Source organism: Mus pahari, chromosome 8 (genome assembly GCF_900095145.1).
Source record: "Mus pahari chromosome 8, PAHARI_EIJ_v1.1, whole genome shotgun sequence".
Taxonomy (NCBI): domain Eukaryota; kingdom Metazoa; phylum Chordata; class Mammalia; order Rodentia; family Muridae; genus Mus; species Mus pahari.
Window position 1 is genome coordinate 67,544,937 of NC_034597.1, and position 26,859 is coordinate 67,571,795.

The 26,859-nt window shown below is 38.7% G+C and overlaps 1 protein-coding gene across 3 annotated transcripts in view; it reads left to right on the forward strand.

Moving 5' to 3' along the window:
* Positions 1 to 26,859, forward strand: part of Ccdc122 (coiled-coil domain containing 122) — a 60,353-nt gene that overhangs the window by 30,908 nt on the left and 2,586 nt on the right. Inside the window, exons 4-6 of one of the 3 annotated variants that reach the window (XM_021204008.1) lie at positions 4,436 to 4,477; positions 7,140 to 7,538; positions 8,244 to 8,360. The exons of 1 other annotated variant lie outside the window; for it this stretch is intronic. In XM_021204008.1, coding sequence (XP_021059667.1) covers positions 7,209 to 7,538; positions 8,244 to 8,360 — 447 coding nt within the window. In that variant the 5' untranslated portion in view covers positions 4,436 to 4,477; positions 7,140 to 7,208. The remainder of the gene's footprint in view (positions 1 to 4,435; positions 4,478 to 7,139; positions 7,539 to 8,243; positions 8,361 to 26,859) is intronic. One more of the 3 variants, XM_021204007.1, reaches the window with a different exon arrangement.

A 26,859-nucleotide genomic window follows, 5' to 3' on the forward strand; every position in this document is an offset into this window, starting at 1 on the left:
GGGTTAGGGTTAGGGTTAGGGTTAGGGTTAGGGTTAGGGTTAGGGTTAGGGTTAGGGTTAGGGTAATAATAAGAACACCACCACCACCAAGGTGTCTTTTTGTCCATTGGTGAGGGCTAGAGGAGTGTTCCTAGGTATTTTAAGCTGTTGTGAATAATAATTTTGTCTTCGATATCTTTCTTGGTGCATTTGTTATAGTTTAAAAGGTACTAGTCTTTGTATAATGATTTTTTTTATTGCCTTGCTATTTTACTGGAAATACTTATCTGCTTTAAGAGTTTTCTGCTAGAATCTTTAGGTTCTTTCAGATGTATTAGATTATGTCAGTTACCAGTAAGGATAACCTGACTTCTCCCTTTCCAGTTTCTCTCTCTCTCTCTCTCTCTCTCTCTCTCTCTCTCTCTCTCTCTCTCTCTCCTGACTTACTGGAGTAGCTAAGACTGAGCACTGTCTAGAACAGGTGTGCAAAGAAAGGGCTGGAGAGATGGCTCTGCAGTTAACAGAGCATGCTGCTCTTGCAGAAGACCAATGTGCAGTTCCCAGAACCCATGTCAGATGGCTCACACTATATGGTTTTTTTTTTTTTTCCTGCCAGCAATTTAGATAGATAGATAGATAGATAGATAGATAGATAGATAGATAGACAGACAGACAAGTGAACCATTTAGTTTGACTATGCAGTTTTTACTTGAGTATGAATTACAATGAGGGAGAGATCTAACATTTAATAGTTAACAATGTTTTCAGCCTTGCTACCCAAACTGTACGTTTTCTAGTGGTTTGAAACTACTAGAAAAGACACAGAAGCCTTACCTAATTTTATTAATACTTACTCTCCCTAAATTAGACAATCTCTGACAATTTTGGACCTTGTCTTTAATTTTTATTCTTTTTTGTCTGCAAATTTTTATTGGATATTTTCATTATTTACATTTCAAATGTTATCCCCTTTCCTGGTTTCCCCTCCAAAAACTCCCTATCCCCTCCCCCCTCCCCCAGCTCACCAACCCACCCACTCCTGCTTCCTGGTCCTGGAATTCCCCTACACTGGGGCCTCAAGCCTTCATAAGACCAAGGGCCTCTCCTCCCATTGATGACCGACTAGGCCATCCTCTGCTATGTAAGCAGCTGGGTCCCTCCATGTGTGCTCTCTTGTTGGTGGTTTAATCCCTGGGAGCTCTGGGGGTACTGGTTAGTTCCTATTGTTGTTTTTCCTATGGGACTGCAAACCCCTTCAGTTCCTTGGGTCCTTTCTCTGTCTCCTCCATTGGGGACCCTGTGCTCAGTCCAATGGTAGGCTGCGAGCATCCACCTCTGTATTTGTCAAGAACTGGTGGAGCCTCTCAGGAGACAGCTGTAACAGGCTTCTGTCAGTAAGCACTTGTTGGCATCCACAAAAGTGTCTGGTTTGGTGATTGTATATGGGATGGATCCCTTTGTAACTTTAGCTCCAGGGAATTCATGCCTTTTGGCTTCCATGAATAGTGTAACTGTCTGCACAGACTCACCCACGTATACGTGTTTGTGTGTGTGTGTGTGTGTGTGTGTGTGTGTGTGTGTATATATATATATATATATACAATTAAAAATCAAAATATTGAAAAGGACTTTAAAGAATGAAAAGAGTAGCCATCCTTGCTTGAGATTTTAGAATAAATGCTCTCATTTTTTTCTTACTTAATATACTGTTGACAGTATGTTTGTGAAATATAGCCTTTTTTATGTTGATGTATATACCATCTATTACTAATTTCTTTGGTGATTTTACTATGAATTGTTATTATGTATTGAACTTTGCCAAAAGATTTTGTGCATTGACTGAGGTGAGCTTGTGGTTTCCTTTCCTTACATCCACTTGTGTGCTGAATTATACATACCAATTTGCATGTGTTGTGCTAATCTTGCATCCTTGCAATGGAGTCAACTTGGTCATTACACATCATCTTAAAGTGTTTTTGAATTCAGCTTGATATAACTTTATTGGAGTTTTTGTACCTATGTTCCTCAGGGATCTTGGTCTGTAGTTTTCTTTGGTCCGTGTGTCCCTATCTGCTGCTAATATCCTGATGGTGCCGGCTTTATAGAAAGCATCTGGTAGCGTTCTTTCTGGTTTTATTTTTGGAACAGCTTGAGGAACCTTAGTATTTTTTGTTTGTTTGTTTGTTTGTTTGGTTGTTTTTTTTATCATAGCAACTGTGACACTTATTATACTAAGGGAGAATTATCAAAACATAAGTTTAGAAATAATATGAGTTATTTCCTGAGCAAAATTTACTGTTTTCTCCTAGAAAACATAAATGCAGATATACATATGATGAAATATGGAAACTATTATTATATGCCCTTATATAAAAGCTACTAAATGGAAATCACAGTGTCTATAAATTATGTTTAAAATAGATATCAATATTGTTTAAATGGTGTATTCTTTTTTATTTTATCTTTCCTTTATACTAACAGTATAAAGTAGTTACCAAAAGTAGGTTCTCCTCCTTCCTTCTATTTTTCCAAGTTCCTCCCTACTTCCTTTAGATCCACGCCTCATCTGTTTCCCTTAAAAAAAGAAAAGCAGACCTCCCAGGGATATCAACAGATCACAGCACAACAAGTTACAATAAGACTAGGCACAAACCCTCATATCAGTGTTGGACAGTAGAAGCAAAGGGTCCCAAGAGCAAGCAAAAGAGTCAAAGTCTACCCCCCCCCCTGGCAAAACCATAACACATATGTAGAGGACCTAACTCAGATTCCATGGATGCTACTTCAATCTCTGTGGCACACTATGAGATGACTCTGTGGGCTCTGTTCTCCTGGTATCCTTGACCCCTGTGGCTCTTGCAATCATTCTGCTTCATCGGGGTTCCCTTTGCTCTGCCTAGTGTTTGTCTGCTGTGAGTCTCTGCATCTGTGCTCATTTGTTGATGGATGGTTCCTCTCTGGTGATAGTTGGGCTAGCCACTGATCTATGGGTGTATATATTGTAGAATATCATTAGTACACATTTCACAGAATTTTTTCCTAGTCTGTTTTATCCTGGGTCTCTGGGCTGTCCAGCCTCCAGTTCCTAGCCATTTAGGCAGTGTCAAGCATGGGCTCCCTTATATGCTGGGCCTCAAGCTGGACCAGCTATTGGTCAGACACTCCCAGAAGCTCTTGGAGTCAAGATAGATTGTAGGCTGAAGGTTTTGTGGCTGGATTGGTGTCCCAGTCCCATTGCTGGAAGCTTTTCCTGGTTATAGAAGATGGTCAGTTCAGCCATCTTTAAAAGAAAGAGCTAGCCTTAGTGCTAGATCTTTAAAGGTGCAGTAGAATTTGTCAGTGAATGCATCTGGACCTGGAGTTTTCATTGTGGAAAGTTTTCTTTATTGCTGCTTTAATCACAGTGGTGATTATGGATGTCTATACTTTATTGTTGCGGTAAATCTAGATTGGGCAGATCTACCACTACACTACCATCTTTCCCATCCTATGAGACCCCTTAGAACTTGTGGTTTCTCCAGGCCATGTGCTCAGCTTTTCTTCTTCTTCCTTCTCCTCTGAGTCCTTTCCCTCTTCCATTTTCTCCTTCTTCTCTCTCCCCATCTTCTGCTGCTCCACCTTCCCTTTTATCTGCCCAATCATCAGCTCTCCTTTATTTTACAAATTAAGGTGGGAAGCAGGTTTGCAGGAAATCACCTAAGTGCTGACTCATTCCTTGTTTACAACCACTCACAGGAGAACGGAATTAACATCAAATATAATTAGCTCCAGGGCTATCTACCACACCTTATATCTATCCATACTTTAGTTTTGATAGGTCATCTATATCTAGAAATGTATCCATTTCTGCTATATTTTCTAGTTTCTCTAATTTTGTTGATTTATGTATTCTCTTATTGTTTTTATTTGTTTATTTGTGAAAGTGTGTGTGTCTACAGTGGTATCCCATTGTGGAGGTCTGAGGACAACTTACAGGAATCCATTCCCTCTTTTCATTATTTGATTTGTGAAGATGGAATTCAGGCTTGGCAGTAAGCACCTTGACCTTACTTGCTGAGCTACAGTTTTGTTGTTGTTGGTAGTTTGGCTAAGAATTTGTCAATATTATTTTTTTTTCAAAGAGCCAATTTTGTAAATAGTCTTGTAAAAGCTTTCTTTTAAACTCCATTTATGTCACAATCTTTAGTATTTCCTGCCATCTGCTGCTTTTAAGATTAGATTGTTCTTGAATTTTCAAGGACATTGAGGTACATCATTAATTCATTTCAGATATTTTAAATTGTTTTATTTAGATATTCATTATAAACATTCCTCTTAGCTGCCTTAGCTGTATCCCAAAGATTCTAGTAAGTTATATTTTTATTTTCTCTTCTCTATTAGTTACTTTTCTTTTGCTATAATAAAACACCAGGACCTGAGGTGACTTACAGAAGGAAGAGTTTATTTCAGATTACAGTTCTAGAGCAGAGCCCATAATGGCTCTGAGGAGTGACACCAGGTGAGTAGGGCAGGAATCTGAGAAATCTCATCCTCAACCAAAAGGTAAAGAGTAAACCAGAAGTGGGGAGATGCTCCCTCCAGAAGGCCATGCCTCCTCCCCAAAACTCCTGAATGGGGGACCCAGTATGTAAGTGCCTGAGCCTAGGGGCCCTTTATTATTAAAAACAGCGCAAGCAGTACAACTCAAGGCACTTTTCCGTCCTTCTCTGCTTTCTCCACTGACTCTCTCATCATTCAGAACTGCACAGTTTAATCTCTGTGTATCTCTGTACTCTTTATATATTTTATTATTTGTTAGCTCTTATTAGATACAATGATTTACTTTGATTCTTTTGTATTTGGTAAGACTTCATTTGTGTTCTATGATGTGGGCTGTTTTAGAGAAGATTTGATGATCTGCTAAGAGGAATGTGTGCTCAGTGTCTCTTGGATGGACTTTTCTCTATGCATCTGTTAAGTCTGAGTTTTGGTATAATTTAACTTATATTTACTTGAACTATGTTCGTTTTTAGTTCAGATGACTTATCTAGAGAGATTTAAATAACCATTGCTGTAGCAGTACTTATCTGACATTTTATACCCATTATAAAAACCTCATTGTTTGATGCATATGTACCTAAATTATTTTGTCTTCCTCATGTATTTTTCCTTTTATTAATATGTTGTGGTCGTCTTCATTTTTTCTCAATAATTTTGGCTCAAAGTCTATTTTAACATGTATCAGAATAGATATGCCAATATCTTTTCAGTTTCTGTTTGCTGAGTAGGTTATCTTCCATTGTTTGACCCTCAGTGTGGGTGTCCTTACCAGTGAAGTATTTTTCTTGAAAACAACAGAAAGTTGCATCTGGTTTTTAAAGTCAGTCAGGTAGCACATGTTCTTTTACTGGTAAATTGAGATCATTTACATTTAAGGTTATCATAGACAGGTGTTTACTAATTCCTATAACTTTGTTGGTTATTTTTTATGGCTAGTTGGATAATTGTCTGTACTTTCCATCCTATTAGTACCAGAGGGTTACTAGTTTATTGGGTTGAACATGATAGATTCTTTTGCTTAGCCCTCTTCAGAAATTTATTCTTCTCTATGTTCTCATTACCAAGACTTCCTTTCTTCCTTTGCATAATATTTTTTAAAATATCTTGTGGCGTAGTGGGCTGATGGTCATGCTCTGCCTTAGTTTATGCTTGTCTTGAAATATATTTATCTCTCAATTTGAAAAAGGCTTTGCTAGATATAACATTCTTACCAACTTCTATTTTTATTGACTAAACTTTCGATCTATTTATATTATTAAAAAGATATACCTCATATGTTTATTGATCTAGCAAATAAAATGAAAATTGCAAACCTCAGGATCAAATATTCCTAGGTTCAGTCAGGATTCCAGTTTGTTGCGTTTCCTGTTTAATATCTCTGAACTTCAGTTTTACCCTTTGCACACTAGTGATAATAATGGTAAGTGGTGAGGGTTTAGCAGCTCACTGGAGCCTTCCTACCTTCCCATTCACCTTTGACTTGGGTAGCCTACGTCAGAAGTATGCTTAGTTTCATATAGGACAGTTTAGTTTTCCTTTTTCAGAAATGCCAAGACAAGGAACTCAATGAATACATATCCTTGTTTAAGAGGACTTAAGAGTATATTTCCCCAAGCGTAAGAGCAAACCTAACCAAAATCAGCAGAACCATCAGAGAGAGCACCCTGCTCTCAAGCATATGCATCACCTAGCAACACCAGTGTCTCCCAGGCATGTCCATGATGAATACCACTGTCTTGTTTGTCACTGAGGTTTTATGGTAGTAGCAACTGATAACTGATACAAATAGAAATATGTTATAGAGGGAGAAAGGAAAGTCTGATTTGTGTACATCATGAATTTGAAGTGGCTCATGGCAGTTGAATACAGAACTTAATAACCACATATATCCTGAACCGTCAGCAGAAAATACAATAAAATGGGACCATTTACCTAACTGCTTAATACGTAGAGAATGATAAGAGGAAATATGGTGAGTAAACACCGAGGAAGTCCCATATTTGAAGGGGTTGCTGACACTTAGAAAAAAATAGTAAGAGCTGAGTTAGAAGAGCCAAAGAAAACTGGTCACATGGAATAAAGGTTTTAATAAGGAGGCATGAGTAAGCCATGACTGATCCCCTGAAGGCAAAGTAGATACTTTGTATTTATTTTGCAAATGAAGAAAATGACATTTGGATGGGATAATTAAGCTTGTTTCATGTGATCATAGAGATTTGTAAAAATCAGTAAAGGCACTGGAAACTATTCTCTAGGTTTCTTAACTCTGGGCTATATAATTCTCACCATACTTTCTTATTTGAACAAATAATTCTGGTGCCTATAAAAGCATTTTAAAGTAACCAAGTATCTCCATTACACGTAAGATGCTAAAATTATATAATTTTAATCCTTTAGGATTAGATGAGCAAGAAATACACAACTCTGGGACTGTTCTATAATTCTAAAATAAGTGTATATTATGCTATTGTATATCTTCTATTATGAATCATTTCTCTCTATATAATAAATGTACATTTTATGTTGTGATTTCTTATGTGCATTATGATTTAAAATAGTGATTTTCCTCTCAGCTTAAACAATCAGTTAATCATTAATGATATTTATGAAATATATTACAGATTGAACTTCATGATCTTGAAAAACAAATAGCGACTATTGCTGAAGAAGCTAAAGAAATAGACAGGCAAATGCATCAGCAAGATGCCGCCATGGAGAATTCTAAACTTCAGTGTGGACGCTTAGAAGCTCAAATTGAGTCCTTATATTCAGAAAGTTTAAAACTTAAATTTGATACAGAAACAGCCCAAGAAAAATTTGAGGAACAAATGATAAAATATAATGCATATTATGTAAAAATAAAATCTTATAAAGATAATTTAGGAGAGATAAAAAGCCAATGTTCATTTATGACTGAACTCTATGAAAAACGAGATCTCATCAAAAACCTAAAGACAATGAAAGAAGATCTTACGGAAAACTTCCAAGATTCACAAGGGAACTGCACAGTACAAATACAGGTTTGAAGTGATACTTATCAAACCCTTTTCTGTTTTTTATAAGTATACCTAATAAATAATCATTAAATTAATAAAATGCATATAGTTCTACATTCAGAAACTATTTTCACAATTTTTAAAACTTAAGTTAGTACATATAGCAATCAGATATATAAGTTAAATAGCAATTTTCTGAATGTGTAGATGCTTAAAGAAGGTATTTATAGATCACCTGTGGGTTTATAAATATATATGGTCAAAATCACAGTGAACAATTAATCTAAAAGGTTCAGCCTCTAGCTCCTATTCTGAAGAATGCTGACCAAATCAGTTCATGCGATTGATGCACACAAGCTGCATTCATAATTGCCTGTTGGATATCTTTATATTCCTCTCACTGTTCCTTTAGGGCCATAGGGAAAGCAACTTAAAATACCCACCACTCGTTGCTAAGCATTAAAAAGTACCCTGTGCACTGTTGTTGGGGGAACATCAGCCCAGCCACTGCTCTCCTTCGTGTTTTGTTTGGTTTTCAGTTTGTGTCTGAAGTCCAGGTTTGCTTTGTGTAATCAGTAGTTCTTTATGTTGTATAGCTATAGAAGTAATGTTCTAAACTTACTTTTCAAATTTAAATTTTGATTTTGCTAGTTTCCATAAATTAGGAAAGCCCTGAAAAAGTCTTGGATTCATTTTGACTTGTATCTTTAAAATTTTACAAATATCCAGGAAGACATTTCAGAGATAAAGAATAAAATTATGGCAATAAAAGAGTCAATCATTGAGAAAACATCTTTTCTGGAAAAGGAGAAAAAAACACATGAAAAATTAAGAAAAGAAATAGAGGTGAGTCTTAATTATCTATATTTAAATATTTCATGAGACTATGTCTAGACTTATACCATCTTTGTATTTCCACAGTTTACTCTTGATTTTCAAAATAGCTAGGGAACAAGAAAGAACTTGAGTAAATATAGGCCATTAAAATATAACAAGAGATAACACTCCATTAGAACACATAAGTCTGGGATGAAACACACCTATAATGCTAGCACGTGGAAGAGCAGAGTTTGAAGCCAGCCTATAAAGCAGTACTGGGTCCAAAAAGACATCTGACTTAGAATTCTCTCGAGTTCGTCCAGGTCTCATTCTGCCTACCACTTGGTACCTAATTAATGGCTAGAGAGCAGAGGCTTAGATGGTTTAAAGGGATGACCATTCTAGACACTGGAATCTGGAAAATAGACAGGAGGCCATTAAAAAGCATTGCTGTTCAACATGTCTTGGTTTGATATCTGCAACTTTCAAGAGTCAAGTTCAAAAACAACTATAGATAAAATGAAGATGAGGTTGAGTTCTTGCATCATCCCAGCATTTGGGATACTAAGGCAGAAGGATTACCACAGGTTCGAAGCCAGTCCAGGCTGTAGAGTGAGACTCTGTCTCCAAACCAAAATAAAGCATCAATATATATATATATATATATATATATACCACATTACACTATCCATTCATATGTTCTTAGACATCTGTTTCTTCATCATTATGACAAAGAGTAGTGATAAACATGGCTGTACAAACCTCTGCAATGGGATGAGCCCTTGTGCGTATGGCCAGAGATGATAGAAGTTCTATTTTTAATACTTTGAGAAGCATCCACTCTGTTCCCTATAGTGGCTATACTGAGCTGTATTTCTGCCAGCAATAAATAAGGGTTCCTCTTTCCCATAGCCACTCTAGCGTTTCCTGTTGTATCTTCTCTTGATACCATTTGACCAGGGTGAGATGGAATCTCAGAGTAGTTTTAATTTGCGTTTCCATGATGTCAAAAGACACTGAACATGTTTAAAAATGTTTATTGGTCATATATTTATTTATTGGTTATAAAAGAGCTGTCCAAGCAGGACTGGAGAGATGGCTCAGGGGTTAAAGCTCTTACTGCCTGTATGGAGGACATGAGTGTGGTTCCTAGCATACATATCGCCTCTCAACTACTTATTACTTGCAGCTCCAGGGAATCTGATGCCTCTGGCAAGATAATGTGGTAAAAAATTATTAATCAATAGAAAGTACAAACGTTGACTATTAATTTATTATTATTATTACTATTGGATTGAGTTTTGGTTCCTAGTATTTTAAAAAAAACTATATAGGATATATATTTTAATTGCTATTAAGCTGCTATATCTTAGTTTCTATCACCCTACTACAACTAATGAGCATTTAACCAATTTCATTATTGAAAGAACTATTGGAGTAAACACCATAGTACAAAATCCTTTGCACCAGGCATTAGTACTAGATCTAGGCTATGTTACTTTCTCTTAATAATTAAGTAATATTAAGTTTTTAGCAATATACTTTCTCTTAATTATTATGAACAAAAATGTCCTACATTTAAAATAATTTTATACTGTTTTATAAACTTACTTTCTCATGATGTTATTTGGGTCAATACTAAATTTGGCCTTACAAGGAACCTCACATTTTCATATTAGTTCCTTACAAAGCTGTGTCTATAATTTGAACTGCATATGTGAACAAAATTCCAAGGTCCTCAATTGGAAACAAAGTTAGAATGTTGATGAGCTGAAGTTTCAGCATCTGCTCTTAAGAGAAGTTTTCTGCTACTGGGGAGCCCTAGTAGTAAAGACAACAGTTTTTCACCTCACTGTGCCCAAATACATAAAAGAAGCAACTTAAAAGAGGAAGGGTTTATCTTTGCCTCCCAGTTCAGGGGGCATGGTCCTTTGTGATGGCTACTTCTGGTTGTCAGCTTGACTACATCTGGAATGAACTACAATCCAGGAATGGAGGGCACACCTGTGACCCAGACCTTGATGCTGGAAGACACAGGCTTCTGACCAGATCTTGACATGGAGATCTTGAGGCATAGTGGCCATGATAAACTTAGGTCCAGGCAAGGTAGAAGGAAATTCACTCTTCTTTGCCTGTTTGCACTTACTTGCCAGCACACCAGTTGGAACCTACTTCTGCAGAATTCCAGCTTATACAGAACACCAGGTAAAACAAGTAGCCTCATGGGACCGAGCAACTGTTAGATTCTTGGGCTTCCCAGTCACAGCTGACCTTGTTGGGTTAGTTGGACTACAGACTGTAAGTCATTACAATAAATTCACTTATTATAGAGAGACATTCCACAAGCTCTGTGACTCCAGAGAACCCTGACTTATACATCCTTTATGACAGGGAAGACACAGCGAGTTCATAGCACTAGGAACATGCAGTTGGCACTCCTCACATCCTGCCTGCACACTGGATACGGAGATCTCCTGCCAGAGGGATGGCCAGGCTGAAACTCTCTAAGGGCCACCATTGCTACCCTGTGCCAATCAGGCAGCTTCCATGCTCAAAATGTCCTACAGTCTCTCAAAACAATGTCATGAGCTGGGAAACAAATATTCAAACACATGAGCCTGTGAGGACATTTTACATTCAAATTATAACATCCATGATGATAACTGAGACAACAGCTGGTCTAAAGACCTAAACCTCAGGACAAAACAGAAATAGATACTCTAAGTATTAAAATCTTACAAATTCAGACAGTCACCAGTAGTTTAATTGAATTTAGAACAGAACTCAATACTTTCAGAAAAAATAATAAAATTCAGAGTTTGCAACATGTGACTCCTATTTATTAATAATAAAATAGTAGTAGACATGAAGAAAGAGAAAATGGTCTACTTGTAGCAGAGGAATATGTGCATGCTGAAAATACAGTTCTGCTTGTCTTGGAAGTTGCTAGAGAGTGAGAACTACTATTAAGCATTCTACAGGGAAAATGTCAGTGTCCTGATGGATATGATGAGTACAGAGAACTATCAAGTAACAGAACCACACAGAAATCAGAATGGATGAGAGAAATTATTGAAATGAAAAATGGAATTAATAGATTAGATACAACAGAACACAGATTTTCTCCAAACTAGAACACAGTTCAAGTCACTGGTCAAAGCACCAATAGAAAAAGGAGTAGAAAAAAAAAAAAGAAAGAAATTGAAATACCCCAGAGACCTTAGGACCAGATTAAACAGTTTGACATCTGTATACTTTTAGTTCCAGAAACAAAAAGAGATAAAAAACGAAAGCTAAAAAAATTTTGAAGAAATATTGGCCAAGAATCTAAACATGAATAAAGTATATCACAAAGATTTAAGAAACTCAGTAAATTCAAAGCAGGATAAATAGAGTAAAAAGTATCTGAGGTCTTTAAAGTCATTAAAACTAAATATAAAGAACAGACTTTACAGCAGGCATAAAACCATTAGCTACACAAGAATGATGATAATTGATTTTTAAAGTCAAAAACATTGATGGCTAGTAAACAACAGAAAGCATATTGCAGTGTTAAAATGAAAAACCTATTAACTAAGAATTTTATATTTTATGAAATGCTTTTTCTTAAGTAAAGGTGAAATAATGAAATTTTCAAATAAGCCAAGCTGGTGAACCTCGTTTCTAAGAAATGCTGGGTAACCTTCTTTTTCCCTATTCATTAATTTATTTATTTTACATCTCTATTGCTGCCCCCTCTCCTCCCAGTTCCCCTCTTACACAGTTTCTGCCCCCAACATCCCCTTCCCCTTCCTCTCTGAGAGGGTAGAGCCCTCCCCTGAGTATCACCTAACCCTGGAACAGCAAGTGTCTGCAGGAATAGATGCATCCTCTCCTACTGAAGCCAGACAAGGCAGCGCTGTGAGAGGAATGGGATCCAAGACAGGTCCCTGCTCCAGTTGTTTGGGATCCACATGGAGGCTGAGCTGTAAGTCTGGAATGTATGTGTGGAGGTTGCCTAGGTCTAGCCCGTGTAAGCTCTTTGGTTGGTGGTTCAGTCTCTGAGAGCTCCAAGGATCCAGGTTAGTTGACTCTGTTGGTCTTCCTGTGGAGTTCATATCTTCTCTGGGTCCCTCAATCCTTTTCTCAACTCTTCCATATGATTCTGTGAGCTCCCCCCAATGTTTGTCTGTTCCTCCATCTGCTTCAGTCAGCTGCTAAGTGGAGCCTCCCAGAGGACAGTTATGATAGGCTCCTGTCTACAAACAGAGTATCATTCATAGCATCAGGGATTGGTACTTGCCTTAAGTTGGGCCAGTTATTAGTTGGCTATTCCATTAGTCTCTGCTCCATCTTTGTCCCTGCATTTCTTGTAGACAGGATAAATTTTGGGCCAAAAGTTTTGTTGGTGGGTTGGTTCCTTATCCCTCCACTGGGGGTCCTGCCTGGTTACAGGAGGTGACCACTTCTGGTTCCATATCCCCAGTGCTAGGAGTCTCAGCTAAAGTCACTTCATAGACTCCTGAGAACCTCCCCCATCACAGGTCTCTGGCATGTCCTAAAGATGCCCTCCTTGTGCCCCACCCCCACACTCTCACTCCAGCCAACCACTGACTTCCATTCATCCTCCTGGCCCTTGATCCTCTCTTTTATCTCTCCCCACACTTGATCCTGAACACACCCCATCCCCTTCCCATCCCCTCTCCCACCCAGTTCCCTCCCTCCACCTGCCTTCTATGACTATTTTATTCTCCCTTCTAAGTGAGATTTACGCATCCTTGCTTGGGTCATCCTTCTTGTTTAGCTTCTTTGGGTCTGTGGAGTGTAGCATGGGTATTCTGTACTTTTTGGCTAATATCCACTTAGAAGTGAGTATATACTATGCATGTCCTTTTGGGTCTATGTTATCTCATTCTGGATGATATTTTCTAGTTTCATTCATTTGCCTGCAAAATTCATGATGTCCTTGTTTTTAATAGCTGAGTAATACTCCATTGTGTAAAAGAACCACATTTTTTTTTGTATCTGTTCTTCAGTTGAGGGACATATGGGTTATTTCCAGTTTCTGGCTATTATGCATAAAGCTGCTTTGAACATAGTGGGGCAAGTGTCCTTGTGGGATGGTGGAGCATCTTTTAGGTATATGCTCAGGAGTGATATAGCTGGGTCTTGAGGTAGAACTATTCCCAATTTTCTGAAAAACTGCCAAATTGATTTCCAGAGTGGTATAAGTTTGCACTCCCACCAGCAGTGGAGGAGTGTTCCCTCTTGCTCCACATCCTCAACAACATGTGTTGTCTCTTGAGTTTGTTTTTCCTTTTATATTAGCCATTCTGATGGGTATAAGATGGAATCTCAGGGTCATTTTGATTTGCATAAGAAATGATAAATAACATTTTTAATGCAGTAAGGAAATGATCCTGCAAATGACTTGAAGTGGAAAACATGCAGATGAATAAAGGGATATTTTTCTTGAATTGCTTAGAAGTTGATTGAAGGGCTTCTAGGTATCAGGGAAGTCAAACCACTTCTGAACAAATGGGTGGTTGTAATAAGTGAAACAGATACACCTGGACCACTCCCCTGCTCTGACTTAGCAACTCCTGCCATGCCCACCACTCACCCTTAAAGACCTAATGGCAGGGAAGTGAGGGAGTGCTGACACACTGCAGCTCAGCAGCTGCAGCAGGAGCTGCAGTTTGGGATGCTCTCCGATCCTCTCTGAACCAGCCTAGAAAGTGTGTGCGTGCTGGCAGGCAGCCCACAGAAGCTGCGCCATCTTTGAGGTTCTGCTGTAAAAGGACTGTCCTTTCCCTACCAGTGCTCCCAGAAAGAGCCCGACATGCCCACTGCAGCCGGTAGTGGGCAGTGGATGCCAGACCTGTAGTCACCATGCCTGCCCCTGCCTTAGGATCCAAAGCCAGATGTACATTTACAGAAGTGCCTATCTGAAAGGCCACATCAGCTTCATTGGAACAGTTGAACCCATCTCCTGGGAAAAGTGCTACAAATGACATTACTAGGAAAAGGAGGAATTTCATATTTCACTGAGTGAAAAAGTGGGACCAGTGTCTTCTATTGCAAGTTATTGTCACTTGCTTTGTTTTGGATGTTTTGTATCTATAAGTTTTGGTTTTAGGGTGTTTTTGTTTTTTGTCATGTTTTTGTCTCCCCCCCCCTGCCCCCATCTGATGAATTAGTAGTTTAGTTACTCCATTTAATTGAGTATGTTATAGTTATTTGCAGTTTTGTACACTGTCAAGCCATCGTGGCTTTGCTTTTGCCTCATCAGAATATATATATCTTGCTAGTTCTCTTTTCCCCACCCACTCATCTGCATTTCTCCACTTACATAGTCTCTCTGCCTCTCCTGTCTTCAACCCATCTTCCTGCCTTCTCCTTCACACCTGGCCATTTTTTCTCTTTTCCCATCCTTTTCATTTTACTAGAGCTCTCAGTCATAATACCACATGGAGGGACTTTAAGAAGCTTACAGGTGTCCTTTCCTTTATGAAGTCACCCCTAGGCCAAAACTCCTTTTCAGCCTGCAAGCTTAGAAATTTAACATTGTTAGCATCTTAGAGTCAGGTATCTCATATTATTACAAAAAAATCAAACTTTCAAGGCGATGGGTAATTTATGTCAGTCACTGCTTCTCCTTTATGGAAGAAGCCACATTATCACAAGATTGGTACGTGCATGAAAATCAAGTCAATTACATACACCTCAGTGTTCTTCTCAGTGTTCTTGACCTGTAGGCAAGTCTGTGGGGGCATTTTCTTGATCATTGATTGATGTAGGAGGGTCAAGCTCACTGTGGGTGGTGCTATCCTTGTGTGGGTGGTTCTGGGAAAGCATGCTGAGAAGTTATGAGGAGCAAGCCAGTCAGCAGCAGGACCCTCAGTTGAAGAAATGAATTTCTCCATAGCCTCTGCTTCAGTTCCTGCCTTGAGCTCCTGCTCTGACCTCCCTTCCTGATGGACTTGATTGGACAGCTGAACCAGAGAAACTCTTTCCTTTCAAGTTGCTTTTGATCAGAGTGTTTTATCACAGCAATAGAAAGCACACTATACAGTTCTACACTGTTTTAAAGAAATGCAATATATTGAAAAGCTTATTTTAGATATAGTTTCATTATTTAATATATTTAGTAAGTTGGAATTATATCATTCCCATTATTTGTTGGTTTCATATAGAATGCCTTCAGATATATTTTTTTCAGGAAGTGTATTAGGTTTCCGTATTACCACTTAAGTGTCCCTTAATTTTAGCTGAGCAAGCTGAGCAATACTCTTTCTCTATTCTCTCCTTCATCCACCTCTCCCTTTCCCCTCTTATTGATCCCCCTCTTAAGCCCCTATCTTTCCATAACTATTCTATTATCTTTTCCTAACAAGATCTGTATGCCCCCTTTGTCCCTTACTCTACACCTAAGTTCTGTGATCCCACAGATTGTAGTTTGTTTATCATTGACTTAATAGCTAATGTCCACATGTAAACACATACCTGTATTAATATTAGTAAATGTAAATACTAGTATATTTATAAATATTAGTATTTATATTATAAATATTAGTATTAGTATTATAAATATTTAGTAATATTTATAAATATTAGTATTACTGTGGCTGGGATACTTCACTCAGGAATATTTTTTCTAGTTCTTTTCATTTACCTGCAATTACATGATGCCATTTTTAAATAGTAGAATAATACTCCATTATATAAATGGACCATATTTTCTTTATCCATTCTTCTGTTGAGGGACATTTACATTGTTTCCAATTTCTAGCTATTATGAATAGAACAGCAATAAGCATATTGAAGCAGGAAGAAGTGTCCTTTGGGTAGATGCCCAAGAGTTGCATAGCTGAATCTTGAGGTGGATTGATTCCCATCTTCCTGAGGAACTGCCACACTGATTTCCATAGTGGCTTTTTGCATTCCCACCAGTAAGGGTCCCTTGTTCTACATCCTTCCCAGCATAAATTGTTGCATGTTTTATTGTTCAGTCACTTTGGTGTTTGATGAAATCTCTAAGTAGTTTTGATTTGCATTTCCCTGATGACTAAGGATTGTGAGTGTTTCTTTAAGGGCTTCTCAGCTACTTGAGTTTTCTCTTTTGAGTATTCTCTATTTAGATCTGTACTCCATTTTTAATCGTTTTTTTCATTTGTTTGTTTGATTTGATAGCTAGTCTTTTGAGTTCTTTCTATATCCTGGATACTAGCCCTCTATCAGATGTATAAATCTTTTTCCATATTCCAGGCTGCATCTTTGTCCTAATGAGACTGTCCTTTGCTGTGCAGCTTCTCAACTTCAAGAGCTTCCATTTGTTAATTGTTGACCTCAGTCCTTGCACTATCAGAGAGTTCTGTTCAGGAAGTTGTCTCCTATGCCAGTAAGTTCAAGGCTATTCCCGACTCTCTCATCTATCTGGTTCAGTGTGTCTGCTTTTATGTTGAGGTCTTTGGTCTATTTAGAGTTGAGTTTTGTCTGGTGATAAGTATGGATCTATTTGGATTCTTCTACATGTAGCTACTCAGTTATACCAGCACTATTCGTCAAAGATGCTGCCCCTTTTTCCAGTGTGTGTTTCTGGCTTCTTTATAAAAACTCAGATACCCATGCGTGTATGGATTTATGTCTGGGTCTTTATTTCAACTCTAGTGATCCAACTGTCGGGTTTTGTGTCAATATCAGGATGTTTTTATTACTATAGTTTTTTAGTACAACTTGAAATTGGGGGTAGTGATGCTTCCTTCAGTTCTTTTACCATTCTAGATTGTTTTTAACTGTGCTGTGGGGTTTGTGCTTCAATTTTCTTGTATCTGTTGAGACTTGCTTTGAGTTTGAGTATGTAATCAATTTTGGAGAAAGTTCCACGAGGTGCTGAGGAGAAGGTATATTCTTTTGTGTTTGGATGAAATATTCTATAAATATATGTTAGGTTATTTGATTTGCAACATCAGTTAACCCCAGCATTTCTTTGTTTAGTTTTCTCTGGGTTACTTGTCTGTTGTCAAGAGTAGGGAAATGAAGTCTCCCACTAACAGTCTTGCGAGTGTCAGTATGTGATTTAAGTTGTAGTGATATTTCTTTTATGAACTTTGGTACCCTTGTGTTTGGTGCATAGATGTCACAAATTGAAATGTCCTCTTGGTAGGTGTTGTTTGGTTGGCTGGTATTTTGTTTTGTTTTTAGATGAGCTTGAAGTTTCCTTTCCTATCTTTTCTTATTGGTTTTTGTTTGAGGTCTATTATGTCAGGCTTGCTTTTTAAGTCCATTGTTTGGAATATCTTAGATAATGTCTATCCTTGATGTTAAAGTATGTTTCTTGGATGTAACAGACAGACGGAGCTTATTTTCAGCCCCATTCTGTTGGTCTATGTCATTTTATTTACCGTTAATGTTGAGAGATATCAATGAGCTCTGTTTGTTGGTTTCTGTTATTTTGTTGTTACTTGTAGTGTAGTGGTAGTGATGAAGGTGGTGTTGGTGTTGGTGATCAGGGTAGTGGTGGTGGTGGTGTGTATGCATGTGTGTGTGTGTGTGTGTGTGTGTGTTTGCTTCCCTTCTTTGGATTTACTGGTCTGAGATGATTTAGTCTCCGGGTTGTCTTGGGTGGAGTTAACCTCTTCGGGTGGAGTTCCCTTCTAACACGTTCTTTAGGGCTGGGTTTGTGGATAGATACTGCATGCATTTTGGTTTATCATAGAATGTCTTACTTTCTCCATCTTTGTGATTGAAATTTTTGCTGGATATAATAGTCTGGAATGGTGTCTGTGATCTGTTAAGAGTCTTCAGCACACCTTTACAGACTCTGAGAGTCTCCACTAAGAAGTCCAGCGTTAGTCTCATAGGTCTGTCTTTATATGTTATTTGCTCTTTTTCCCTTGAAGCGTTTCTTATTTGTTGTTCTATACATTTATTGTTTTGATTATTATGTGTAGAGGAGATTTTCTTTTCTGGTCCATTCCATCTGGTATTTTGTATGCATCTTGTACTTTGGCAGACATTTCTTCTTTAGGCTGGGGAAATTTTTTCTGTGATTTTGTTAAAGCTTTTTTCTGGGCCTTTGATCCGGGTTTCTCCTTCCTCTATTCCTATTATTCTCAGATTTGCTCTTTTCATAATGCCCCAGATTTCCTGGATGCTTTATGCTAGGTGGTTTGTAGATTTAACATTTTCCTTGACCAAAATATCCATTTTTGTCTATAGCATCTTCAATGTCTGAGATTCTCTCTTTTATCTTTTTATTCATTTTGTGAGGTTTGCCTCTGACATGCTTGTACGAGTACATAAGTTTTTAATTTTCAGATTTCACTTGGTTTGGGTTTTCTTGATTGATTTTATACTCACTTTCAAATCTGGAACTGTTTTATTAATTTCCTTCCACTATTTGTTTGTATTTTCCTAGATTTCTTTAAAGAATGTATTCATTTACTTTTTAAGGACCTCTATCATCTTCATAAAGGCTATTCTAAAGTCTTTCTCTATTGCTTCAGCTATGTTGGAATACTCAAAGGCTGCTTTCATAGGTTTGCTGGGCTATCGTGGAGACATTGGTGTCTTGGCTCTTATTGATTGTGCTTTTGTGCTGGCATCTAGGCATGTGGGATTAGGAAAAGTGTAATCCTAGGTGCTATTGTCAGGTCTTGTTTTTGTTGGGTGAGTGTTTTGTTCATTGGTTTCTGTTTCCTCTCTGGTTCTTAGGGGAGTGTGATGGCTGTGTTTTGCCTGGTAGACAATTTGTCTGGAGATCTGATAGGTGTGGCCAATGAAGATTCCATCCAAAATGTGTTTCTAGGTAGTAGAAACTGAACTTAAGAATAGAGTTGGGCTAGAGAGGGGAAGGAGGAAAGTGGGGTGTTCCACCACAATCTGCTTGGTTCCCTGGGAATGGGGCAGAGAGTGAGGAAAGGGTACAACAAAAGGTCTTCTACAGTGTTGGGCATAATATCAGGGGATTGGACTTGGAAGAATGGAGGGAGAGGTGAAGATCTTCAGTTGGCCTACTTCTTTCACTTGTTAGAGTGGCATGTGGTTTCCCAGGGAGTTCTGGAATTGAAGTCAGTAATAAGGCAATGGGTGGGGTAAGGAGGTTAATAGGAGGAAATCTGACCCACTGGACATGGGTCAGGGGAGGAAGGGGGACTGCAGCAGGTTTTCTGTCGCAGAGTTAGGGGTGACACTGGAGGATTGGATTTGGAGGAGCAAAGGGAGAGAGGTGAAGATTCAAGTCACCCTATCTACTTCCCTGGTTGGAGTAGTCTGTTGGTTCCCAGGACATGCCTGATGGTGTTGGGGTCTGGGATAAAGCAGTGGCAGGGTGCTAAGAGTGGAAAAGCTGTGTGATCTCTTGGAGAGGGGGCAGGAGTGGGGAAAGGCAACAACCACTGGTTGGTCTGCTGCATAGCTATAGATGAGACTAGGGTTTGGGGTTTGGAGGAGCCAGAAGGAGAGGTAAAGATCTTCAGTGAGGTTCCTGTTTACCTGGCCAGAGTCTATATTAATCTATTTTTAATCCTTATGAAGTCATTTTTGTTTTGCTAACATATCAGTGAGCCTGGTTTGCTAAGTAGCGTGCATTATCTGAATTTGAAAAATTAACAAGAATTAAATATATGTGTATATTGTATAATTCGTTACAGTGTTAGTTGATAAGTTCTTACTTTGATTTTATATCACTATTATGGAATGTTTATATTGCCATTCCAGTTCTTCTGTGATACATAGTAATATTTCAACATGATTGCTTCCCTTGGTCATCCAATTTTATTTTGTGTGTTTAAAAGTATTTTCTATGAAGATAAAATAATCTACAGTATTGATTTACTATCAAAAATCTCCAGTCTGTAAGCACAGGAAAGAACCCTTGAGCACTACTAGAGGGACTGAGAAAGACACAGAAGCTGGGGGAGAGTGAGCCTGTGGCCCAGTCTGAGACCTGGGAGTAAAACTGAGAAGTACAGACAGAGACTGGGGACAGTCTTGAGAACCTTCGTTCCCAAAGCTCTCTTCAGCTATTAGACATAGACGTCCAAGTCAGTCATTGTCACATACTGGACAAATTAATTATTTGACAAATTGATACTTTGAATTTACTTAAGCTGCCACATTCTGACTTGTTGCTGTAGTCACCTGTGTGTTGATACATATATAGTATAATTATAATTACATGAGATTATATATGTTTGTAATTATACATAATATATATAGTAGGTGTCTATATCAGCCCTATTTTTACATAATTGTATTGCTTTATGTAAGATAAACATTGGGTTGATGAGGAAGGTCAGCGAGTAAGGCATTTGTTGTCAAGCTTATTTTCTAGAATCCTCATGGTGGTAGGTGAAAACCAACTTCCACAATTTGTCCTGACTTTCACACATGTGCTCCATGACAATTACACACACAGACATCCCCCCCCCCACACACATACCACCACCACCACTACCACCAAATAAATGTAACAATAAATGTTTGACTATGAGATATCACCTCAGATATATAAGGATGGCTGTTAACAAAAATGGCAAATAGTAATAAATATTTTGAGGGTATATAGAAATAGGAACCCTCATATATTACAAGTGGGAATATAAAATGCTGCCAGCATTCTGGAAAATAGTTCTTCAGAGGGTTAAATAGGACTTATGAATTCTAGACCTCTATTTATGGCCAAGAAAGGTGAAAACATATGTGTACACCAAGAGCTATACATGGATATTCATAATAGTATGATCATAATAACTAAAAATGGGAAGCAACTCAAATGCTCATCAACAGTTGGACAATGAATCAAAGTAAAATGTGGTTCATCATACAATAGAATATTGTTGGTCAATAAAAAGAGGAAGTACTGACAGCATCTACATCATAGCTGATCCCTAAATATATTATGCTAGGTGATAAAAGCCAGTCACAGAGAAAACCTCTTGCATGATTCTAAGTATATGAAATGTTGAAAATATGCAAATGTATAAAAGGAAAATTAGATTAGTGGTTGCCTAGTGCAAAGAGTGGGGTAGGAGAATGGAATTACTTGTTAATGGTTACTTGTGTTCTTGGGAGGATAAAGAAAATGTGCCAAAACATATAGTGCTCATGTTTGTGTACTTCTGGGAACATGCTAAAAGCAATTTGTCTGGATTATATATGAATTGTTTAACTACCACACCTATTTCTTGACCCATGTGGTTTGCATCCTGGAATCCTTACTAGAGACATCAGCACATGTGCAGTAAAGCCAGGATCAAGTTGGGGAGTCTGCTACTTCCAATGGAGGGTACCTACTATTACCATAATCAGATCCTCAATATGTCTATTAGATACAAGAAAAGGGGTTAGCTAGACTTGGTGGGGGTTCTCTGTGAACGAGCAGTCTCTGCCTATAAACATTCAGGAGGGAGAAGCAGCAGTTGTTAGTTTTTGAACACTCTAGTCAGTTGTTCATAGGCAGTCAAACACTATTTGGTACCCCTCTTCAGGCTGGCCATATGGAGAACTAGTGTCCATGACAGGACTATGCCCATTTCAACAAGATACATTCACTCAGAAAGTCATTCACTGACACTTCCTCTGCCTTTAACAAATGAGATAGGTGTTCTTTTTATAGTCAGTTCTAATGTAGGAACTTTTTTGGTTTGGTTTGGTTTGGTTTTTAACTTTATATAATGTGGGGGTTTTATGCTATTATTATTTTTAAAGAATCCGCATACATGAGTACTATAATTACATCCTTTCCACCCCATACTCTCTCCACTCTAAGACCTCCCAGGACCCCTCACTCCCTCGCAATTTTATGACCAGCTCTTCTGTAATTATTAATATATGTTTGTTTAGGGATGACTGCTTGGGACTGGATAACATATGGGGGAGCTTGTCCCTGGAGAAGGCCTATTTTCCCTCTCTTAGTGATCATTAATTGTCTATAGCTTTTCCTTTAGGAGTGATGCATTATGATATGTCTCCCATCAATACTGAATTGTCAGGTTCTGTTTTCACTGTGTAGCTCTTGTTTAGGAGACCATATTGTTAAGAATTCATGAATGTGACTCTGTCATATATAAGGAACACTATTTTGTAGCACATACCCTGGTCCTCTGGCTCTTATAATCTTTCTTCTCCCTCTGTGACTTTGTTCTCTGAACTTAGGTGTAAGTGTTGTATTTAGATGTATCTCCTGGGGATAGGTACCTCATATTCTATTGTTCTCTACACAATTATCAGTTATGTCGAAATATTCATTTTGCTGCAAAATAAAGCTTTTTGAGGGATCAAAGCTATACTTATCTGTGGATACAGATCTATATTCAGAATGCAGTTGGGAATTACATGGGCTTAGGAAAGTAGCATCAGTAGGCTGTCTTCTTGGGTCCATGACCTCACCAGCTCTAAGTAGTTGGTCAGGTTTACAGTGACAGGTGTGGGTCTGAATTCTTTCCAAGCATTGAGCGGGCAGAGTCCAGATAGGTGGCTGTTGATTACCCTGAGATAAGAGTGTTACTTTTGCACCATAGATTATGTCTTACCATGCTGGTCACTGCTCTGGTTCATAGACTTTACAGCTGGGTAAGACTTTTAGTTTCTTTACTCTCTTGGCATGTTTGGAAGCCATGAGAACTAGGCCTTGGGGAGAAGACTTCCAGGTCAGTTTCTGTTTCTTTCCTCCAAGCCTTGTATCTGAAGTGTGTGATGTCTTCACATTCTCACACACAAAGTGTATTGGCTAGTTTTGTGTCAACTTGACACAAGCTGGAGAAAGGAGCTTCAGTTGAGGAAATGCCCCCATGAGATCCAGCTGTAAGGCATTTTATCAATTAGTGATCAAGGAGGAAGGGCCCATCTGGGTGGGACCATCCCTGGGCTGGTAGTCTTATGTTCTATAAGAGAGCAGGCTGAGTAAGCTAGGAGAAGCAAGCCAGTAAGGAACATCCCTCCATGGCCTCTGCATCAGCTCCTGCTCCCTGACCTGCTTGAGTTCCAGTCCTGCATCCTTTGGTGATCAACAGCAGTATGGAAATGTACGCTGAATAAACCCTTTCCTCCCCAACTTGCTTCTTGGTCATGATGTTTTCTCCAGGAATAGAAACCCTGACTAAGACAAATTGGTACCAGCATAGTGGGGTATTGCTGTGATAGGCCTGACAATGCTTTTATTTGAAAGAATGTGGATTTTGGGACTTTGGATTTGGAACACAGTGGAATGCTTTAAATGTGGCTTAATGGGTCATCCTAGTAGGAATATGGAAGACTTTGTTGCTGGGAGTGATTTGAACTGTGTTGACTTTGCCCAAGAGATTTCCAAGGAGAAGAATTTCAGAATGTAGCATAAAGACTGTTTTGTGGTATTTTGGTGAAGAATGTGGCTACTTTTTGCCCTTGTCTGAAAAGTCTGCCTGAGGCTAAGGTGAAGAGACTCAGATTCATTGCACTGACAAAGGAAGTTTCAAAAAAGCCGAGCAGAGACTTTGTTCTCTGGTTAAGTCTTATGAAGAGAAGTATGAACAAGCATAGCAAGCTTAGAAAGGAAAAATATAAAATAGATGGTTCGAGTATTAAAGGGGTACCAGGAAGTGAAATGGAGCAAAATCCACTGTTCTAGGAGATAACAGATTAAGGGAGTGGGACCTTGGGGCAAGATCCTACCCAGCTAAATTTAGATCCAGGCATGGTGGTACACACCTTTAATCCCAGGAGACAGGCATGCTGATCTCTGTGTTTAAGGTCAATCTACAGAGCAAGACCCAGGATAGCCAAGCTTAGGCAGTGAAGGATTTGGAAAACAGAAAGCCAGTAATAATGTAGTAGTACAAGGGGGTCATGTTCTAATTCCTGCAAGCAGCAGAACTTGGCAGCCTCAGCCATGTAACTCTGGCTCTAGAGTTAAGAATGAAGGAACTACTGGGACAATTGATGCTGGTTAGCTGGAACTAAGAAATTAGCAGTGATTAAGAAGAGACCAGCGTCACTGAGGTGAAATCTTCTGGGAAGTGTTTTCTGGGAGCACAGAGAAGCTGTGTTCCAGAGATAGCCAAGGTTGGACCTCCCGCTGCAGCTATACTTGGTAATGGGAAAGAGTCACTAAAGGTGGTACTGGTTTTAAAAGCATGAAGGGAGTATGAAGAGCAGCTGAGGCTTGGCACTGTGAGAGTTCATGGAAAGCCATTGGTGAAGGTACAACCCCAGTTGTTGTTGATGGCCCAGGACTGAAGGGGTCATGCAAAAGAGTTGAGGCTTGGCACCATGAAGAGAGCCTATGAGAGGCTGTTGGTGAAGCCTAGTTATAGTGGAAGACAGCAGTGTTTTGGATACGCCAGTACCATGAGATGACCACCAAGAACAGCAGCATCAGTGGAGGACAGGCAGCTGAAGCCTAGAAGACAAGGTATGTGCTACAAAGGACAGGGCTGGAGAAGTGACCCAAGCCCTAGGAGGAACCCAGAAGATAGTGAGTTGGAACCCAGACATTGGACAGTTTGGAGTTTAATTTTTGCTTTTGATTGTGACTGTACCCTGATATATTTTCCCTCTTGAAGAAGGAAGATATTTTATTGGAGTTCACAGTTAAGAGACTTTGAATTTTTAAAAGACTTTGAATTTTAAAAGATATTGGATCTTTTAAAGGATTTGAATTTTTAATATGTAAAGACTGTGGGACTTTTAAAGTTATTTAGATCTTGGGGATGAATAAGAAAGTAAGAGTTGAGGCTTACTAATGATGTGTTTGTGTGTCAAGTTGACAAGGGGTCAATTGTACTGGCTAGTTTTGTGTCAACTTGACACAAGCTGGAGTTATCATGGAGAAAGGAGCTTCAGTTGAGGAAATGCCTCCATGAGATCCAGCTGTAAGGCATTTTATCAATTAGTGATAGGGGGAAAGGCCCCTTGTGGGTGGGACGATCCCTGGGCTGGTAGTCTTGGGTTCTATAAGAGAGCAGGCTGAGTAAGCTAGGGGAAGCAAACCAGTAAAGAACATCCCTCCATGGCCTCTGCATCAGTTCCTGCTCCCTGACCTGCTTGAGTTCCAGTCCTGCATCCTTTGGTGATCAACAGCAGTATGGAAATGTAAGCTGAATAAACCCTTTCCTCCCCAACTTGCTTCTTGGTCATGATGTTTTCTCCAGGAATAGAAACCCTAAGACACAAAGTAAGAGAGGATCCTTGTCAACTCTATATCTAATAAATAATTGCTAATCAGAGTATACAAAGAACTCAAAAAAGGTAAAACAAAACAAAACAAAAACAAAAAGAACAAAAAAAATTTGCCTAATTAGGGTATGGATCTGAACATAGAGTTCTCAAAAGAAGACATAAAATTTGTTAAGAATAGTCTTTAAAGTATTTAGTATCCTTAGCAAATAAGGAAATGCAAATTAAAAGTACTCTGAGGATCTTCTGCTCAAACCCAGTGGAGGGTCCCAAGGTCTGCAGAGGACTCTCCACGCCGCAGGGCCCCTAGCACACCTAGGGCCTCTGGATCACTGGACTCAGGAAGTGGATTGGAGCTCCAGACTTCTGGACACCTTCCCTGCAAGAGGAAAGCTTGCCTGCAGAGAGTGCTCTGACCACTGGGACTCAGGTGAGAGTTGGACTCTCAGGAGTGCTGACAGAGGCTAACAGAATCACAGGAGGAACAAGCTCTAGCCAGAGATAGCTCGATCATCTAACACCAGAGATTACCAGATGGCAAAAGGCAAGCATAAGAATATTACTAACAGAAACCAAGACCACTAGGCATCATCAGAACACAGTACGTTCACCACAGTGAGTCCTGGATACCCCAACACACTGGAAAAGCAAGACTCGGATTTAAAATCATATCTCATGATGGTGGTAGAGGACTTTAGGGCATTAACAACTCACTTAAAGAAATACAGGAGAACACTGCTAAACAGGTGGAAGCCCTTAAAGAATTATAGGAAAACACTGCTAAACAAGTAGAAGTCCTTAAAGAGGAAACACAAAAATCCCTTAAAGAATTACAGGAATACACAACCAAACAGGTAATGGAATTGAACAAAACCATCCAAGATCTAAAAATGAAAGTAAAAACAATAAAGAAAACCCAAAGGGAGACAAATCTGAAGATAGAAACCCTAGGAAAGAAATCAGGAACCATAGATGTGATCATCAGCAACAGAATACAAGAGATGGAAGAGAGAATATCAGGTGCAGAAGATTCCATAGAATGCATGTACATAACAATCAAAGAAAATGCAAAATGCAAAAAGATCCTAACTCAAAACATCCAGGAAATCCAGGACACAATGAGAAGACCAAAGTAGGTTTGAATACGGATAATAGGAGTAGATGAGAATGAAGATTTTCAACTTAAAAAGCCAACAAATATCTTCAACAAAATTATAGAAGAAAACTTCCCATACCTAAAGAAAGAGATGCCCATGAATATACAAGAAGCCTACAGAACTCCAAATAGACTGGACCAGAAAGGAAATTCTTCCCAACACATAATAATCAGAACAACAGATGCACTAAATAAAGACAGAATATTAAAAGCAGTAAGGGAAAAAGGTCATGT